Below are 20,852 nucleotides of genomic sequence, written 5' to 3'. Positions count from 1 at the left end.
TCCCCATGAAGCTGCCCCTGCGGGGAGCCAGGAGTCCACCCTGGCCCCCACTGAACCCTGCGCCGGGGAGCGCCATCGAGCCCACCCTGGCCCCCGCCGAAGGTGGAGGAGGGGGGGGGGCGCCGTCACGCCCCCAGTAGATATCCAGGGGCCTGGGACTCCATCCCCAGCGACGAGGAGGAGGCTGGGGGGAGTGCCGCCGCACTCCCCCGAGGTCCGGAAGGGACTGCTTGCATCAACGTGCTCTGCCGGCTCCCGCAGCAGCACAGAAGAGTGCTGGCCACGCTGGGAGCCGACAGGGGCAGCCGGGGTTGGGCTCCCCAGGCTGCCGTCCAGCGAGAAGGCATGCGGGGGTCCCGGGTGGGACCGGACCCCCCCGGAAGAACCTCCAAGAGAGGAGTCGCGCTCGGGCCCGGGTGGGACTTGGCCCCAGAAAAATCAGCACGACCGGCCGGGGTGGGCTCCCCGGGCCGCAGGACAGTCAGTACCTGGGGGTCCGGGTGGGACCGGGCCCCCCAACGAGGCTGGAATGCAGCAGAAGACCGCCGGCCGCATCAGCGCGGCTCTCCCCGGAACAGCGGGAGAGCCGCTCATACCATATTCACGGAGAGGAGCCTGAAGTGCCCCATAATGCCTTGCAAGGCATGGGGAATCTCGTTTTGGGCGTGTGGTGGCCGCCCAGAGGATGGGGGTCACCCTCCATGGTGAAAAGGTGCTTGGGGGAGCTGCTGGAGAAGTGCAGTTCCTTCCCGCCCCCCCAGCAAGAAGAGACAAGTACCCCTAAGCCCCTAAGTCACATGAGGATTTAAAAAGAATAACCCCCTCAAGGGCTCAGCCAAGATTGCATCACCTCCTAGGCTGGAACTTTTGTTCTACAGCTGGGGGTGTGTTAAGAGGTGCATCATGGAGTGAAGGGCTGAGTTGGAGATGTCTTGAGAAGGGTATCCCCTGGAGGTGAAATGGTGTAATTGCACTGAAATTCATTTATTAATGGTTATTTCTTTTCAAGAGACTGATGTTCCATCTGAAGTACTGGTTTAAGGTGATGTCATAAGCAAAGTGGATTTAAGTGGCTAGACATTCCTGCTAGGGTGTCTGACTGTAAATACTTAAACCTGTGATTTTATCTGTGATGCCTTTAGGGGCTTTAATTGCAATGCATTCTAATGACATCCAAATGTTATGAGTACTGTCATTCTAAAGTGTGCGTTAACATGTAGTCTTGCTGCTGCGCTTAGGTGAAGACCCCAGACTATTAGCCCTTAAGATGTAGAGGTGCATACTGTATGGTCAGTAAGAGATGCTCAGTCAGGGTCATGTGTCACCAAGGCTGGTGTATCCTGTTTAATGCTTGTTGAGGTAATGGAGGGGGTCGCCACTGGGATGGTGCCAGTGCGCAGGGCCCTCGCTCCAGGTTAGGACCAATTCACTGCATCGGGGGCAAGATGATGTGCATACATGGGAGTGGTGGTACTAGACCCCACCCCCTCTGCGGAATGGGTGGAGATGTTATGCAATGTCACAAAGTAATTCCATCAGCTTATGTATATTTGTAAATTGGTGTATAGTATTGAGTGGTGTGTGTGTTTAATAAATGTAATCTTACTTTTATAAAGCAAAGTACAGACTGGACAATCAATTATTGATTGTTATTTTTGCGCACCTGCAATTGGCGATTACTAGCCCACACCACCTCCCTTGAGTAAGCCTCAGACTGCTCTGCAACGCTACCCTCTAAGAGTCAGGCGCTGCCCTAGGGTGTTTGGTTCCCAGTGAAGGACAAATGTGTCATGTTATTTGTGCAGGCCTCACAGATGCTGCCTCGTTTTCCAACATTGACTAAGACTCTCAGCTCAAAAAATACAACTTCAAGGTGATTTAAAACCCAATGTGTAGTGGAAGCCTGAAAGGGAGTAAGCAGTGAAACAGAAAAAAAATACAGTTCTCAGTCTAACCAGGAGAACTGAGTAGATTGCAACAGCTAAAAAATAAGTACTGTGTGTGAAGCTATATTTAACTCCATTTATTGTGCATTTGTTTAGCATTTGTGAGCAGTGCCAGATTATCTGAAGTGGAGGTATCCGAAAATAATTTCCTGGCTGAGACTGTAACTTCACCCCATCAAAGAACATTTTCAGTAATAGCTGTAACAAACAGTCTCAATATTATGCCAAGTTAAAAAAATACCAAATACTACAACATGCAGAAGAAAAGAACCATTCACTGTGATAATTAACACTCCGCACGTCTTTTGTGGCGACTACCCAGATGTGAAGATGCATTTGTGTTCTATGGCCTGCCTTTTTTATTATCGCCCTTCTGTTTTTCTTCATATATTTTTAATAGAGTACCTAGCGGGTGACGGATTTTACACCTACCCATATGAGCACAATGTTGTCCCCCTTCCCTGGTACCGCTCGCCTGGTTGTTAAGCTGGTGGGGAGATTATCAGCGACAACAAGCCAGTGTGAAGCAAAGTCTACATACTGCTGAACTTGCTTATTGGCAGTGGCATCTCCTCCGCTAACATGGAGGAGCGTCGCCCCACTGCCAGGAGCAGCAAAGAAAGGAAAAAAAAATTATAATAACAATGTTATTATCATTTTATTTTGTCCTCCTGCTGCGGCAGTGCATGAGGGGGTGGGGCAGAGCTGCAGGGGAGGAGTGGCAGAACACTCCTGTGTGCTATGAGCGTTTGGTTGGCCCTCTCAGGCCGCCCAAACCAGTCATGTGCACTCTCGCCTGTTCTCCATGCAGGCTGCAATATAGCCTGCATGGAGAATATGCCCAGCTCTTTAGCCCTTGGCTGAGCGCCGTGTTGCGGCACTCAGACCAATCACAACGCTCCATTGGAACGCTGTGATTGGCTTAGGGGTGGGAGCCTGGCTGCCTGCTTCCTGTTCCGACCTGCAGTTGGACACAGACGAGCAGGAAAGAAGACACAGGACACGGCGGCGGTAGGTAAATTTTATTTTGTTTTTTTAAAAGCAGCAGTGCCCCCCCCCACGGGTCTGTTGCCCCTCCACACCCCCACCTTGCTTCCTGGCATAAAATTCTCTTTCTGAAACACTCCCTTTTCAGTTTCAATTACCCAGTCCAAGATCTTACTTCAGAGCCTCAGACCTGGCTTTCAAGTTAAAAGTAGAAATAAAAATAGAAAGACGATCTATTTAATGGTGATATATTCTTCGATACCCATTGTCCCCCCCAGACAATTTAGGCTGTGCACCAGAGGCGGCTCCTCCACTAAAGTGGAGGAGCATCACCCCACTGCTCTCAGAGCATAACAATAAATTGATAATAGCATTGTTATTATTTTATTATTCGTAGGTTTAGGCTGGGTTAGGGCGGGGCTGGTGGCACAGGGGGAGGAGTGGTTTGCACATTCCAAGTGTGCATGACTGTTTGGCCCGCTGTTCTGGGCCAGCCAAACAGTCATGCACACTTTGCAGGTTCCCCACCAGGCTGTAATTCACAGCCTGGTGAGGAACATTCCCAGGCTTCCATTCCTCGTCTGAGCGCCAAACCACCGCACACAGACCATTACAACACCGCAATGCAGCGTTGTGATTGGCTTTGGGGTGGGAGCTTCTGTGCTTCTTGGTTCTTGGTGCAGAGAGAAGACAAGGGACGACGGAGGAGAGACGCGGCGAGAAGGTAAGTGTTATTTTTTTTTATTTTGTACCCCCACCTACCCCCACCCTTCCACTTTCGTTCCCTGCCAGTGGCCACTGCTGTGCACCAGTACCACACCTCCATAGGTCTCAGTCATCAAGGCCTAGATGGGGTAGAAAATGAGCAGGCTCCCACAGGTGCAATATAAAGCACATATTTCAAGTGCCTGTCCAGCAGGCGCTCATATATAAGTATTACTTTCTTTTCACAGTACCTCTAAACACTAATCAATTGGTCCGTGGCTACTGGAAAACAGAAGCAATCCACTTCAGAATTCCATCCTCGTTGGATTAGTGGTTTACAATAAATGGGATTCTGCAATCCCTGTAAAAAATCTTTTAAACCTGCCTCAAATTTCTTAATGATATGTAACTGGGTTAATTTCTTTATAATAGGAGACATGTGATGCTCCTAGTCCCCTTTTCTATATAAATGATGTCAGAACTCAACTGCAATAACTCATTACAGTTGAGTTCTGATGTCACAATGCATGCTGCCAGAACAAGCAACCAAGTGGAAAAGCAGATCCAGCCACAGAGCATAATTAAAAGAGCTGTTTAAGAAAAAAAATGTTGCTTTTCATTCTTCTGTTCCATTTTCCTTGCTTTTTAGAGACAAGCAGAAAGGTGATATTTATAGCAAAATGTTCATTTTTGGACTCCTAATGTAATTATAGAAAAGTTAGTGTCTTTCTGTATGTTTCTAAAACTTTCGAGCTACTGCGCTTTTTTCTAAAACAAATTACTTGTATTTAGCAGATTTGAAAATCTTTTTTCAACAGATATCTAACAGCTTTCTTGATGTGTTGAATTTTGCTCTAAAGTTCCTATTTTTATTCTTCATGTTTCCAAATCATGCTCTCTCTTATATATGAAAGAGCTGTCCACCAAGGATTTAAGTGGTTTGTGGGAAAGGTGGTGGCGTGACCATGCATTAGAAGGAAGAAAGTATCCCTTGCCGTATATGAGAAGGCTATTGCGCGTAACATCTAAATTCTATCACCTTATAAAGGAACACTGTATTCAACCTCATTCTTCTACATGGTCATGGACTTGCAATATCCTTATTTTGTTCGGCCGGGTGGGGGGAGGGGGTGGATTGGGGGTGTTACTTTATGCCATGTATAACAGAGTGAAAGATATGCAATATAACAGCCCAGACACCTATGGAAAAAAAAGATGTATGGTCTTCAAGCTATAAATAAAATGCACGCTACTTGTGACTTGTTAACTGATGGATTTCAGCTCAGGAATGGATATGACAACTGTTATTATCCCAGGCAATTGTTGGACACTAATCTCTCAAACTTACTTTATGAAGATGTACTAGTCAGCATTCTGCATGGTCCTCTGCCTACAGCTCCCAAAAGTCTCATGTTAATTTTCTCACTGCTAGGGACTGCCACCACCTCCTGTAGGTGAATAAACCTATTACCATGGGCACTAAGCACTTAGAAAGTGCTCAAGAGTAATACTGCCCTGAGCTGAAATTAGAATTTGTACCGAGAACCAGTGATGCAAGAGAGTAAAACCAGGACTTCCATGCGTTTCAGTGAACATGTACCCCGATTAAAGGCCTTGAGTATAGCTTTAGATGCTTACATTACTTGCAAAATCAGCTACTGGATCAAACCAATATATACGAAATATACTATGTTAAGCAAAGCCTGAGTTAGAGGTATACCTTTTCAAATGATGACAGCAGCTAACTCCAATTCAGAAAGGTCTGAGTAAGGAAATTAACTGGTTTACTCTGTTGCATTTACGAAGTGACTGAATGCAAAGAGGAGAAGTAAGAATATCAAAGCTGCATTCTAAAAGCTTGGTGAGTCACAACATGTCAATAATGACCATGATCTCCATACCTATAAATGATTAATGAGCTGGCAAATAAAACATATTTGATCTTCCTGATTAAATCAAGTTCAGTTGCTATCGCGCTCACCTTCACATTCATCTTGTCTTCCAAACACCTGGGTGAGAGGTGCCATGGAATTAGGGCAAGAACGTAGATTAATAGCGAACTCCACACATCCACTGTGACTGGGCGCCCTCAGATGGTGGTTTGCATCGGAGGTCGTGCTTCCAGGAATGATTACGAGAGGAAGCACCTCTATAAAGGGAAATGGCTCACCAAAGGAGGCAGGACTGCCAAGGTACAGAGGGCGATTGAGGAAAGGTGAAGGAGAAGGCGTGCAGGATGAGCTTTTTAGGTTGAAGCCTACCAGACAGCACAGCTGTCTGGTTTGATAACAACATCTTGGGGATATTCGAAACGTTTCCCTGGGAATGCATTCCACCCGTTGCTTAACATTGGATTTTCGGTTTGTAACTCACATTTTCCTACTTTCTACTTGTTGGCTTTATTTCTTTTAGGCTGTCCAGCTTGAGTTTGCCTCATCCCTTGCCCAAACCTTATTTACAGTATCCTTCCTAGTGTTCCTATTCTGTAAACAGGCCTTTAACCCCTTGCGTGCTCCTAGCGACGGGAGCACTACTTCCCTAGTGCTGCAGTCGGCCAACGGCCGACGGAACCCCGCCCACCCTTTAGAACGCCCGCACTGCGGCGGAAAAACTGCTGCGGTTAAGGCGTTAAATTTTGTTCCTATCTTGTCACATTTGCTATGCATTCAAAGACAGTGATTAAATGTTAGGCGCCGTCTTCCGAGGGAGCTTGGTGTTTACTTTTCTTTCTCTGACTTCAAAGTGAGATGATTTCTGTGCAAATCATGCTGGCTACTGGGGTAGTTCTGAATTGTGATGGAAACAAATATTTTATTCCCATCAAAATAAACCAATAGACTAGGTGATGGCATTTCTGCACATTATACTTTGTGCGCTGTATACTTTAATCAGTAAAACTGTACGTCTGTGCAAATGTAATGGCCATATCAATTGAACATGTGTTGTATGTAATAGCAATGTACTACCACACCATGCATACTCCACTTTACCCCACTCCAATCTACTCTTCACCACTCCACACCACTGCACTCCACTTGGCACCACTCCACATTATGCCACTGCACTCTACTCCACCCCACTTCACTCTATGCCTCTTTACTCTGTATCACTTTTCTGGCATGCCCCACCCATGGAACCCGCCTGACCATTAAGATTTCCCCCCTCAGATTTGGTGGCAATGGTCTGTGGATGTTCAGCCAACTAATCACCTTATTTTTTAGGGAGTCAAATGGTTCCGTCGTGTTGGTAGTAAGTTCTGGGACTCCAGCCAGAATTGCAGTATAAGGAGCAGCTTCTGGCGGGAGGTTGACTGTATGTGAACTAATCGGGGACGGAACATTTTGTACACTTGGGACATTTGTATTACTCTGTGTTCTTCCTCGCCTTGGGGAGGTGGTTGGTGGTGGCAATTTGGATTCCCGCACTTGTGGTACTGGGGGGGTTTGTCTTGGGAGTGGGATGGGTACAGAGGTAGAAGGAATAGGACGGGAGGAGGGTTGGGCTGGGGGAGCATTTTTATTAATATGGGTACGGTAGGAGGGCCTGTTGCTAAAACGGCCACTGGATTTGCGGGGGGATCTACTGCACGGGAACTAGTCCCCTGGGCTTTAAGTTCATCCTTCATATCCCCCATAATTGTCTCAATTGCTAATAACCGATTATCAATACAATCAAGTCTCCTATTCAGGGATTCTAAAAGTCTATCCATTACATTAGTAATAAGTGATATAGAATGGTCCCCTTCTGCCCTTGAGTTTTCACCGAAGACAAATGGGACCCCTGTCCCTGGTAACGACACTTGTGTGTGACATAGCGGGGACATAGAAACATTAGCAGTTAAATGAGGGGATCGTTCCATTGAGTCTGGAGTTACTACTAAATTATTAGGAGCTTGGTTCATTCTTGCCCTTTTCACCCCCTTAGATTGTCTGAATATTTCCGTTTCGGAACTGCTCCTTCTTTAATGCCCCTTGCTTGTCTTGAATTCGATTCAGACCCTGTTCGTGTAGGTGGAACTGGTTTGGGTAATAGGTTCAAGGTAGTGCCAGTGGCGGAAAGATGGGAGTCGCGCTGGGAGTGTGAAGAAGACCTGAGCTGTAAAAGAACAGACTCAATGGTTTGGTCTATGCTGTCCAGTAGCGATAAATGAGTAGCCTCCAGTGATTCCTGGGAGGGAGTAATTAAAGTTAGTGATGTAGAGAGGCCTGTAATTTCAGTGCCAGTAATTGACTGTGCTTCCGAGGTAGTTATAACTTTACTTGCTGCACAATTAGTTTTGACCAAAAAATTATCCAAAGTACCTTTAGTCATGGCAGACACCGCCGATGCTTTGCTCCGGGTCTCCCTCGTGGCCATAGTAGAGGATTCCTGAATTACAGGCAGACCAGCAGGACAGCTTAACCCAAGTAGTTTATCCCGCTTAATAGGGCTCAGATGGGTGGCCAGGTCCGGTCTCTCCTGGGCGACGACACGGGCTAAAACGGGCCCGCTCTTGGCCCGGTCTTCGCCCCTGTCGTCGCCCCGCGTAATGCGAGAGTGACCAGTGTTATATAGGAGACAAGGGGGTGGGAAGAGGACCCAGGTGCGCTGGCTGGTGGTGCGCAAAGACTGCTGGTCCTCGCAGTCCCGCTCCTCAAGCCCAGTCCTCGAGTCAGTAATGTTCCAGCAGGGTGAAGCACGTCTTGGCCCCAATTCGGCAGATAGACGAGAAAAAGTCCCTTTTAAATGCTCCCGGCACTTTGGAAGAAGCTGCGGCAAATGTTTCACGGCAGCAAGCAGCACCCGCGGAGCGGGGGCTGCGACCCGTAATGAGCCACAGGACAAGGGGGCGGGAAGAGGACCCAGGTGCACTGGCTGGTGGTGCGCAAAGACTGCTGGTCCTCGCAGTCCCGCTCCTCAAGCCAATTCCTCGAGTCAGTAATGTTCCAGGAGGGTGAAGCACGTCTTGGCCCCAATTCGGCAGATAGACGATAAAAAGTCCCTTTTAAATGCTCCCGGCACTTTGGAAGAAGCTGCGGCAAATGTTTCACGGCAGCAAGCAGCACTCTATGCCAATTGACTCTACCCCACTCTACTCTACTATGCACCACTGCACTCTACACCACTCCATGCCAGTCTATTATGCACCCCTGCACTCGATGCCACTGCACTCTACACTGTACCACTCCACGCCAGTGCACTCTATGCCATCCACTCATGACTCTAATCAACTCTGCACCACTGCTCTCTGCACCACTACACTCTACCATGTACCATTACACTCTACTCTACTCTGAAACAATCTACTCTGCACCACTCCACTCTGCACCACTCTATTGTACTCCATTCCATTTTGCGCCAATGCATTTCACACCACTTTACTCAAAAACAACGCACTCTAAGTCAATCTACTCTACACCACTATACTCTACAACAATCTACGACATTGCACTCTACACCACTGTACTCTACGCCACTCGGCTCTACTCTGCGACACTGCACTCGACACCACTCCTCTCTACACCACTCTACTATACACCACTGCACTCTACTACAGTCTACTCTGCACTCTCTGTCACTGAACTCTATGTCACTCTACTATACATCACACCACTCTATGCCACTGTGCTCTATGCAACTGTAGTCTACTCCCCACCACTTTACTATGCATCACTCCACTCTATGCCACTGCACTCTACATCAATCCACTCTGATTTACTCTGTACCACTGCACTCTACAATACTGCACTCCATGGCACTCTAATCTATGCCTTTGCACTCTACACGTTTCACTCTACTCTGAAACAATCTACTCTATGCCACTGCACTCTACACTATTCCACTCTAAGCCACTCTACTCTATACCACTGCACCCTACACCAATGCACCCTACACCACTTTACTCAAAATAATACACTGTACACCACTGCATTCTACTCCACTCTATTCGACTCTGAACCACTGTACTCCACACCATTACCTCTTACTGCAGCTTTACTGAAACCACTCTACTCTACACTACTGCACTCTACATCAATACACTCTATGCCACTCTACTCTCCAACACTGCACTCAATGCCACTGCACCACTCTAAGCTACTACGCACAACTGCACTCTACACCTGTGTACTCTACTATGCCAATGTACTCTACTTTACTATACTTCACTGCACTCTACACCATTCCAGTCTAGGCCACTCCATTCTACCCTGACCACTTCACTATACTCTGAAACAATCTACTCTACGCCACTCTACTCTATGCTGCGCCACTCTACACCCCTGCACTCTGCACTACTCTAAACCACAGGAAATGATGGACAGAGCGTTGATAATACACTCACCCCCAGTCAACTGATCTGGGTTTAATCCATCACCGTTCTTTAGCCCACTCTGCCACCCCAGTTCAGACATGGCCATATGCAAATCAGTCTGACCCTGTGCCTCATGGGAACAGTCCAGCCCGAACTGCCAAGCCATGCCTTCCCTGGACCAGAAACAAGCTACCGAGGACTGGGGTGAATGTATGACATTGTTCTGCATTCTGTCCATCACCTGTGGTTTTTGCACTACTCTAAACCACTGCACTCCGCCCAATGTACTCTCCACCACTTTACTCAAAACCAATGCACTCTAGGCACTGCACTTTACACCCACGACTCTGTGCCATTGCACTCTATGTCAGCTACTCTGCATCACTGTGCTCTAAGCCACTATACTCCACTGTGCAACACTTTAAGCCATTGCATGTTATGCCACATCACTGCTCTCTACATCACTGCACTCTACAGCACTCTATTCTACTCTGCACCACTGTACAGTATGCCACTGCTCTCTACAACACTCTACAACACTCTACACCACTGCACTCGACACCACTGCACTCTAAGACACTCTACTCTGCAAGGCTGCACTCTCCGGCACTTAACTCTATACCACTGCACGCTATGCCACTCTACACTATTGCTCTCCACATCACTGCACTCTACATCACTGTACTGTATGCCACTGCTCTCTATAACAATCTGTATTGTGACACTCTACGCCACTGCACTCTAAGACACTCTACTCTACAAGACTGCACTCTCCGCCACTGAACTCGATATTACTCTGCACCACTGCACTCAATGCCACTTTCTCTACTCTGCACCACTTATCTATACTCATTCTAAGCCACTACACTCTACGCCACTCTACTCTGCACCACTGCACTCCATGCCACTCTACACCCTATCCTACACCACTTCACTTTACACTGTACTCTAAGCCAATGCACTCTACACCAGTTCATCCAAAACCAATGCACTCTAAGCCGCTGGACTATATGACAATTTACTCTGCACTACTGTACTTTATGCCACTTCACTCTAGGCCTCTTTTCTCTCCTCTACAACACTCCACTCTAGGATGCTCTTCTCCATTTAACTCTTCTCCACTCAATGCCACTCCACTCTACAACACTGTTATTCAAGCCACTCTACGACACCACTCCACTCTCTGATGCTCCAAGAGCTCCCTCTACGCACTTCATGCCACTTTACTCCACTCTACCCCCCCTCCATGACTCCTCTCTACGCCCCTCTATTAGTCCACTCTATGCCATTCCACTCTACTACTCCACGACAATTTACTCCGGTCAATGCCACTGTACTTTACAACTCTGCGCAACACCCTCTACGCCACACCTCTCTGCTCAACACTATTCCACTACAGTCTATGCCACTGCATTCAATTTCAAGACACTTTACGCTCTTCCACTCTACTCCCTCCAAAACACTCTATGTCACTCCCCTCTGCACCACTTCATGACACTTCACTTTGTCAACTCTACCCTACTCCACGCCACTCCATAACTCTATGCCACTCCATAACACCCCACTTCCCTTTATGACACTCCACTCAGCGTCACTCTCCTTTACGTCATTAGGTTTTTGCCATGCTGAACAGCAGCTAAGCTCATGTACAACATAGCTGAAACATAGTGGCAAAGCCAAGTGCTCTTGCTTTGGTGAGAACTATTAACTTTGCCAATGCTTGATAGGCTAGCAATGGAGCCAGTAGAGGTTTCATCACAGAAGTGAGAGGTCCTGTGTAAAGCAAGCTGATTGAAGTCCAGCACTGCACAGACCCACGCTCTGTCCATTGGGGACTACAGCAGGTGCTCTCCATGCAACTAAAAAATATGTCATCTATGGACATGAAGGTACAACCACTGAATCTATTCCTGCTCGAGTGAAGTATGTATGTTTTAGAAAAGATGCCCTTAAATTGCTTCGCGTCAAGTTCAACCGAAGTCTTTTTCACCGAACCCAATGCATGTCCAACAGCTCAAAAGAAGCTTGAAAGTCATTGTTTTCCTCTTCTAGGTTATGTAGGCTTCTTTGTTTATATTAAAACTGATTTTCTGCGCTCTTTCCAGGTCTATCTGCGGATGACTGATCTAATAGTGAACTTTCCAAAGAGCAGGGTCAATCCAAGGGAGGCAATGAGCTAGAGACCATTCGCCTCACTTTTAACAGCCCACAGCGTTTCTGCACACCGGGGACTCAGCTGGGGACCCATCACTTCTCAAGACATTAGCACTGCCCCACTGTATCGCGCACTTGATTGCTCAACCCACTTCTGACAATATCTAGAGGATGGTGCCATTTTTGCAGTGTGTGGAACACTACTCGAAAGCTGCAGTAACATTAGGGTAAAGGGGCTATCCTTTTAAGCTCTAGGTTTCTCCCTCTTGAGAGAAGTCCGGGCACGATATCGCGTTTATAAATGTGAATGTACTGCCTTAGTGTTTTATTGTACTGTATGTTTCTAGGTTGATGGGTATTATTAACTCAAACTAAATTGACTGACACGTTTCAAGGTGCAACTGCCTCGTATGGGTGAAAAACACAGAGTAGTGCTCCTACGGCAATCAACTCTCATGAACCTTATAATTCCTTGAAACGCAGGCCTCATGATTTGGCATATGTGTGCATGAAGCTAGTTAAGACAAGGAGAAGCTAAGTCAAAGGAAAACGTCAAGGCGATCCAAGAAGCGCACTATGGCTTAGCCGTGATTCTGAAGTTTACACGGACATTAGTGCAAAGTGACAGAATCAACTGTGCTCTTCTAGTGATCACAGGAAGATCGTGAAGCAATACACATATATAATGACACACACAATCTGTCAGGGTGAGAATGCGTGCTTTTGATGGGGAGTCAATGCAGATAAAATGGTACCAGAGATGCAGGTTATGAGAGTCAGCTAGAGAGGCTGGCAGCAGTTGGTGATGCGAGCGCGGAGCCAGATTGTGAGTGGTGCAAATGTGCATTTGTGCAAGATGGACACACTGCGCAAGCCATGATGCTACCAGCCCATCCATGAGCGGTGCGACTTTCTAACTTCCCACACTAAAGAGGACAGCGGTGCCTGCAGCCAGGGGCGGATTGGCATAGCGGGCAGTCGGGCATTGGCAGAAGGGCCGGTGTTTCGGTGCCCTCTGTGGGCCTTTTTTTTCATGTTTCCCAGCCCACAGAGGGCACTCGACAGGTATAATGAAAAGCTGCCTCGTTGGGGAGCGTGTGATATGGCTTTTGGGCGATGATTAGTTGTGGTCTCTCTTTGACCCCCTGCCTTGCCAACCTATTGGCCTGATGGTGGGCTGGGAAGCTGGTGACTGTATGCGAGAATCGGCCTCCCTGGGGGCCAGGTGTTGCTCAGGCTAGTGAGCCATTCTCACCTCGGCCCCGCTGGGGCCACACAGCCCAGAATACGTGTTTTCAGCGGATGTATGACGTTACAACACATGCTTTTACCACGCATGCCTTTACAACGCGTTTTTTACATCGCAATCCATTACAACGCATAGCGCTTTGGGGTGCTGGATAGTGAAAAGTTTAATTTACTATTCCAACACCAGTCCCCGTGGACACTAGGGAAGGTGTTGGATAGTAAATTAAACTTATTCTCTATCCTAGAGCGCCCCCAGCGCAATGCGTTGTAATGGTTTGCATTGTAAATACCGCGTTGTAAAGGCACTGCGTGGTAAAAGTTGCGTTGTAAAGGTTGTCTACCATTTTCAGCTGACACTTCGCACATGTGCCTTCTCATTCAGGGCACTGGTGGGTGGAGGAGGGTGGGTTTGGGCTCGGGCCTCGCTGTTGGGGACAGGTGATGTTGTGGACTTGGGCCATCTTCAACTCAGCCCCCGCCCGGGCTGGGTTCACAATATATAAAACTTTCAAAAAGAACAACAACAATAAAAACCAAGCACTGGCACTGCTAATAGGTTGTGCATTCACAAGAGTTGCAGCTATTGGCGCTGTAAATGACAATGTGTTTTACCCATGTGTTATAGAATGGAGTGGAGGTATGTGGTGTGGAGTGCAATTATGTGGGTTGAATTCGAATTGCTAGTTGTGGAATAGTGTGGCGTAGAATTATGTGGCAAGGTGTGCAGTGGAATTATGTGGATAGTAATTATGTGGTTTTGAGTGTACTGGAATTATGTGGAGTGGGATTTACCCATGGGTGGGCTTCACAATCCTTCACTCTGTGAATCCTTAGACTGGGGTACAAAGTAGTCTCCAGGAAGGGGGAAGGTGGAGAGAGAGAGGTATAGCAGGTGTCTGGGTGAGGGAAGGTCCATAGGATGGAAGACCAGGAGAGAGGTCCAGAGAGAGTTTTAGTGCTCAACAGATTGTCTGTGTGAGGGATGAGAAGTACTTCAGGTAAGAGGGGGAGGGACGGGACATGGTAGAGTTCAGGAAAGACTACTGGTCCGGTCTTAACAAGAGACAATAGGCAACGAGAGAGCTGGACAAATATGTGTATGGTTTGTTATGTATGCCTAGTTTGTGATTTGCCTAAGTAGTGTGTGTTTCCAATGTGCGTTCAGCAGTTGTGGTGCAAGACACACTTCTTCTGTAAAACTGCTGACTGACTTGAGTAGAAGCCGCTGCCTGTCCAGTCCGCAAACAGGTGACACAATACCCGGCTGCAGCACATGACACAATGCTGTGAAACCAGCCACACCACATGTGCACCATGCAAAGCTGCATACTCACTGCCTGCCTACAGTCACTTACTACCTTCATTGATGTGGCTCGCCTGACTGTGGCTCTACACCCATGGAACTTACATGGGCAGCTGCTGAGCCTTAAAGAAGGGCAGGGTTGGAAACACCTTGAAGCAATGCCACACTTAACCTCGGGCCCCTTATAGTGCTTGCCCGACATGCTGCATGGTAACGGCTGGTATCAATGTCTGAGAGGGAAATGGGTGTAGAGTCCTGGCAGAGTGGTCATCCAGGCCACACCTACACCGGGTGACCGACAGGGGTCAAAGGCCCTTAATAACGGGAAAAGGGATGATTATGATAGTACCCGGCTCCTCCATCCAACTGTTGGCACACAGAGGCAGCAAAATGTACTTACATTCAGGGAAAAGTGCAACATTTGTGAAGGAGCTACATTTTATCTCTTTTGAGTGTTTTGCAGAATGTATTTCTTCACTGTTTGTCATTAGAGATTCTTTTCTCAATAGCAAAGGTTCAGAGCTGTACTTCCTGTGACTTTTGTTATTACATGTTCTATTCCCAGAGATTCCAGTCTAATCCTTTCTCCTTGACTTTGTACTAGATTTTTGATTAATGTGATGATCAGAGTCAAGAACATAGCTGGTTGGTAAAGAGTATTTAACTACATTGTGCAGGGCATTATGATTGCAAGTAAGTATTCAGTTATCAGAACTGCAGTGTTCCTAGACTTTGTTAATGTTACTGGCTCTATAAGCTTTAAAATGCCGAATTTACCAAACATTTCTCTACAAATGAGACCTCTGAGAGTAACTAAATGGTGTTTCCTGAAAGGGCACGCCCGTGGAATGTGGGCCACTTTTTTTGGCAGTGCCCGGGCCAATTTGTGATCCCAATCCGACCCTGCCTGCAGCTGCCAGCAACCAATCACAAATGGGGAGCGCATGACGTGGGTTCGCCAATGTTCTAAACATCATGCACAGCTTTCGGCCCTGCTCGCCTCTTACCCAGGGACTTTGGCAGCAGATTCTTCACGAACTCGGCGTGGTCCCCCACATGCAGCAGCGTGTACATGCTGGTGTTCATCAGCTCCTCTTGGTTGTAGCCCAGGTAGCCCGTCACGTTCTCAGACACAAACACGATCCTGCCCTCTCGATTCACCACGAAGAAGAAGCCATCCAGGGCCTGCAAATTCAGAAGGAAGAAATCAAGGCGAGCCTGAACGCACAAACAATGTCAGCCACGAACAGCCAGTGGTAACAGCAAACCAAATGAGCCGGCTGGTTAGGGACTAGAACGCCTCGGATTTCACTTCGAGGTCTCAAAAGGTACGTAGGTAAATGGGTCCATACAACAGAAAACTCAGGAAATCGCACATTCATACCACATGAATGGCTTAACATTTAACAACCCCAGTCAGGAGTGACTTAATGAGACACACACATTTTGTACAGAAGATTTAGGCGGTGGCTAAACAGACCTGCACCCTCTTTACACATAGAAGTTTGGTCCCAGGTTGTGATAGTTAAAGCTCTGGGTGCAGGACCTCTCACGGTGGCGGATTCCGAATAGGATTGAGCCCACTATTGCCACATTCCTCTTACTATAAAACCCGCTGCGGGAATAGGAAGATAGTTTCTTTCTCCTGGCACATATTCTATGTTTATGGGGCATTACATATCCAGAAAATAAAAGGAGCGACACACAAAAGAGGATAAGAAAACAAGTTACTTATCTGTAACTACAGTTATCCAGCATTGGTATCTTTCATAGATTCACATGCCTGAATCATTCCCCGTCGCCGAGGCGGGAGTCCCAAGGTAAAAAAAAATAGCAGTGTCAAAGGTAAATAACAGTAGTAGGCCCTAAGGAAAAAGGCCTGAGGCCCAAATCTTAGTAGCCTATCTACATCATTTTGCTAAAAGAACCAAACTTTTGGTACAACCAATCAGCTATCAGCACCCTCTAGAACCCTCTTGGCAGAGCCAGTTCTCCTCAGATTTTCATTAGCACAAGTGGGAAATAAGTATCCCAAAACAGAGAACTGACTCTCCGGGGAGGAGGGTGGGTGCATGATTATCAATGAAAGATACCAATACTGGATAACTGTAGTTACAGGTAAGTAACTTGTTTTCTTATCCAGGATTGGGGTATCTTTCATAGATTCACATGCCTGAATCAGAGTAGCAAGCACTATATAACATATACAGTCGGTTGCGGATGGTGGGAGACCTGTGCTGATACACTCCCAGTTGCATCCATCATCTGTTAATAGAGGCATGAAAAAACCCAACCGTTAACATAATACATTAGTGCTTAGAAAGAGGCATGTTTTGTAATGTGATACATGAAACAGTAAGCCTTAAGCACATAATATGTATATATATATATATATATATATATATATATATACACACAAATATATATAAACATATATACATGATCAAAGATAATCATAAATAATATCTTGACTGCAGTTCCCAAAGTGGCTTGACCGTAGGCCACAAACAATTGGTCAGATTTTCTGAATGTGTTTGTTCTTTGTAGATAGAATTTTAAGCATCTTTTGATGTCAAGAGAATGTGATGCTCTCTCCGCTGGTGTAGAAGGATTTGGAAAGAAAGTCCGTAATTTAATCGGCTCATTGAGGTGAAATTGTGACGGTACATCAGGTATAAATGTAGGATTAGTTCTTAAGGTCACATAATCCTGGGAGAAATGCAAAAATGGTTCCTTTATTGTAAAGGCCTGAATTTCACTTACTCTTCTGGCAGATGGTACAGCTAGAAGTAAAGCGACTCGGCATGTGAGAAATTTGAGCTCTGCCTTGTAGATGGGTTCGAACGGATGTTTCATCAACTGTGTAAGGACTCTCATTCCGGAGGAGGGGGCCGTATCGGAGGAAATGCCCAGAAAAAGACCTCTCATGAATTGTTTAATTAATGAAGATGAACATAAGGAAGGCCGTGAAGCACTTTACCTGTATCTGGATAGTGCGGCTAGATGGACTTTAACTGGTGAGAAAGCGAGTCCAGATCTCGCTAGATGCAGTAGATAGGGAAGAATTTGTTCCGCAGTAGCTTCTGTCAGATGAACGTTGTTATTCTGACACCAACAGCTAAACCTCTTCCATTTAAGACGAGATGCTCCTGAAACCAGTACTGACATGGCCATCGGGGTGTAGTCAGGATGATACGGCAGCTTTCCGATTTCATCTTGCGTAACACTCTCGGGATAAGAGGTATTGGGGGAAAAGCGTATGCACAAATCCCTGACCATCGTATGGACAGGGCGTTCCCTCTTGACCCCTGTTGCGGATATCTGCTGGCGTGATATCGGCATTTCTTGTTGTGTTTTGTGCAAGCAAGTCCAATGTCGGTTTGCCCCAAGTCTGGAATATCCTGATCACTTGAGTGTATTCTAGTTCCCACTCGTGACAGTCTGATAGGGACCTGCTGAGTGTGTCCGCCAGGGTGTTGTTGAGGCCTCTGACATGCTCATCCTAGAGCGTTATGTTGTGCAGCGTTAACCATTCCCACAACTTTTGAGCCTCTCTTGACAGAGTTGCCGATTTGGTCCCTCATTGCTTGTTTACATAAAACATGCTGGTGGTATTGTCTGTCCGAACCAGCACTGATGAGCCGGCAATCCTTGGAAGGAAAGCTTGCAGGGATAGAAAAATTGCTCGCAATTCTAAACTGTTGATGTGTTGTTGTTTGTACTGGTGAGACCACTTGCTTTGTATCTGCAAATCTTGGAGATGACCTCCCCATCCTCCCATGGAGCCATCTGTGGTCAGAACAAAATCCAGAACCTCTTGGAGGAACGTGAGTCCTTTTGCCAAGTTGACTCTCTGGGACCACCAGTGGAGAGCGTTTACCATGCGTGGTGTGACCTTGATGATGTCGCTGAAGGAACCTACAGCTTGCTGCCACTGAAGGTGCAGTTCTTCCTGCAGAGGTCTCATTTTAAGTCTTGCCAAAGGGACGAGGTTTATGGCCGAAGAGCACATCCCCAGGAGTGAGGCGAACATGCGGACCGAAACTGACTTTCTTTTTGAGACCCGAAGTGCTAGCCTCTGAAGACAAAGCTGTTATTCTTGTGACAAGAATGCTTTGCACTGGACCGTGTCCAGACAAGCCCCAAGGAAAGGAAGAATTTGCATTGGACGTATCTGGGAATTGCTTCTGTTCACAGTCAGCCCCAGAGACTTGAAGAGATGTTGACACGTTGCAATGGAAGTCTTGACCGATTGCTTCGAAGGACCTTAGATTAGCCAATCGTCCAAGTACGGGAACACTTGGATTCCCCAGGATCGCAATGCTGCCGCCACAGGAGCTAGGCATTTCGTGAAGATCCTTGGAGCAGATTTCAGCCCAAACGGGAGCACTTTGAACTGATAGTGGGCCCCACCCACAGTGAAGCGGAGATACTTGTGATGCTGGGGATGGATTGGGATGTGGAAGTAAGCGTCTTCCATGTCCAGAGAAGCCAGAAAATCTCCCTCGTTTAGGCAACTTAAGATATCTGAGAGAGTGACCATGCAAAATCCCTTCTTTTTTGAGAAATCTGTTCAGGTTACGAAGATCCAGGATCGGTCGCCATTCCCCTGATTTCTTTTTCATTAGGAAAAAACGAGAATAGAAACCTGTCCGTCTCTGATGTATTGGGACCTTTTCTATGGCGTTCTTGAGGAGAATTAAACAAGCTTCTTTGAATAATAAGTGAAGACAAGGGGGAGGGGGTCCCCTGGGTAGAGTGGTAGGCGGCTTGGTGACAAATTCTAGGGTATGACCGTTTTTCACTAGGTCCAAAACCAACTGATCGGAGGTGATTTCTCGCCATCTGTCCACAAATGTTGAAATTTTCGTGCCCACAGGAAGGGGAGAAGGTGTGAATGGCGCCCTGCTGAGATCACGGCTTCATTCTAGAGTCTCGCCCTTGGTTCTGGGATCGCTTTCGACCATCTGGCGAGAGAAACCAGGCGTATTGGATTGGCGATATGATGATTGATAATTCTGCCTATATTGGGGCTGGTACTGCCTGTTCTGCTGTTGGTAACCTCCTCTAGAGGAATAACCACATCCCCTTAGTGCCTTTGAATGTTCCACGTTTATATTGTAGGGAACCCAAAGATCTTGCCGTGTCCGTATCGGTTTTAATTGCTTGGAGGGCCTCATCGATGTGCTTGCCAAACACCGATTCGCTATCGTAAGCCATGTCCAATATCTTCGTCTGGACTTCTGGTCTGAAGGTGGTGGCTTTAAGCCAGCCCTGGCGCCTGAGAACTGCAGCTCCAGCTAGCTGTCTAAAGTTCGTATTTACAATGTCCAGTGCACAGTTAATCGTTTCCGAAGCAGCACGCTCACCCTCTAACAAGATCTTCCGTGCTTCCTGCTGTTTGTCTTCAGGAATGAGATCAATTAATCCAGCCATATCTGACCACATTTGGCGGTCATAACGCCCTATGATGGCTAGGGAATTTGCAGCCCAGATGTAAGCAGCTGCCATAGTTGAAAACGTTTTCCCAGTGAGGACTAATCGACGCCTCTCCTTGTCCGGCGGTATAGTGATAGGTGTTGCCGGATTCTTAGATGTTGGGCAGCCTGGGAGATGACCGAATCTGGTCTAGGATGGCCAATGAGACAAGATGGGCTATTAGCTGGAGCCCGATATTTCTTCTCTAGCCCTGGAAGCACCGCAAGCACTGATGCAGGGTTTTTCATAATCTTGACGCCTTCATTCCATATGTAATCAATTATGGGTATGGCTCTGGTGACCTTCCTAGATTCTTCTATAAAATCATGAAGGAAACATTCTGCGGTTTCCACAGTAACAGGAAGTTGAAATCTGGCGGCAGCCCTCTGCATGAGATTGTGAAACCCCCTATATCTTCTGGTGGCGAATCAGATGGCTGGGGGATCGGTGGCGAAGGCATAGGAATAATATATGAATCCCATGGATCCACATGAGGATTCTCGTGTAATTCTCCTTCTTCAGGTTCCTCTGCAGAGGATGTGTTTGGATCCTGAGGAGGTTGTGAAGGTTGACATCACTCAGAAGGTTCAGTATTCGGAGACATCGGTATTAGAGCCTCAGGTATAGGTAGAGGATCTGGAACTGCCACAGGAGGAGGTGAAGGGATCACCTGCTATGGTGGAAATCGTTGTCTATAATTTGCGAGCATGGCTTGTAAATCCTGGATCAGGTTAGGAGG

General features: G+C 47.0%; 1 protein-coding gene across 3 annotated transcripts in view; it reads right to left on the bottom strand.

Moving 5' to 3' along the window:
- Positions 1 to 20,852, bottom strand: part of NCOA1 (nuclear receptor coactivator 1) — a 1,223,800-nt gene that overhangs the window by 372,347 nt on the left and 830,601 nt on the right. For all 3 annotated transcript variants that reach the window (XM_086928021.1, XM_086928023.1, XM_086928022.1), the window contains one exon: positions 15,643 to 15,820. In XM_086928021.1, coding sequence (XP_086784147.1) covers positions 15,643 to 15,820 — 178 coding nt within the window. The remainder of the gene's footprint in view (positions 1 to 15,642; positions 15,821 to 20,852) is intronic.

Source organism: Lissotriton vulgaris, chromosome 6 (assembly GCF_964263255.1).
Source record: "Lissotriton vulgaris chromosome 6, aLisVul1.2, whole genome shotgun sequence".
In the NCBI taxonomy this organism is placed as follows: Eukaryota; Metazoa; Chordata; class Amphibia; order Caudata; family Salamandridae; genus Lissotriton; species Lissotriton vulgaris.
The sequence above is the reverse complement of the archived record's forward strand: the minus strand, read 5'-3'. Positions and strand labels throughout refer to the sequence as shown.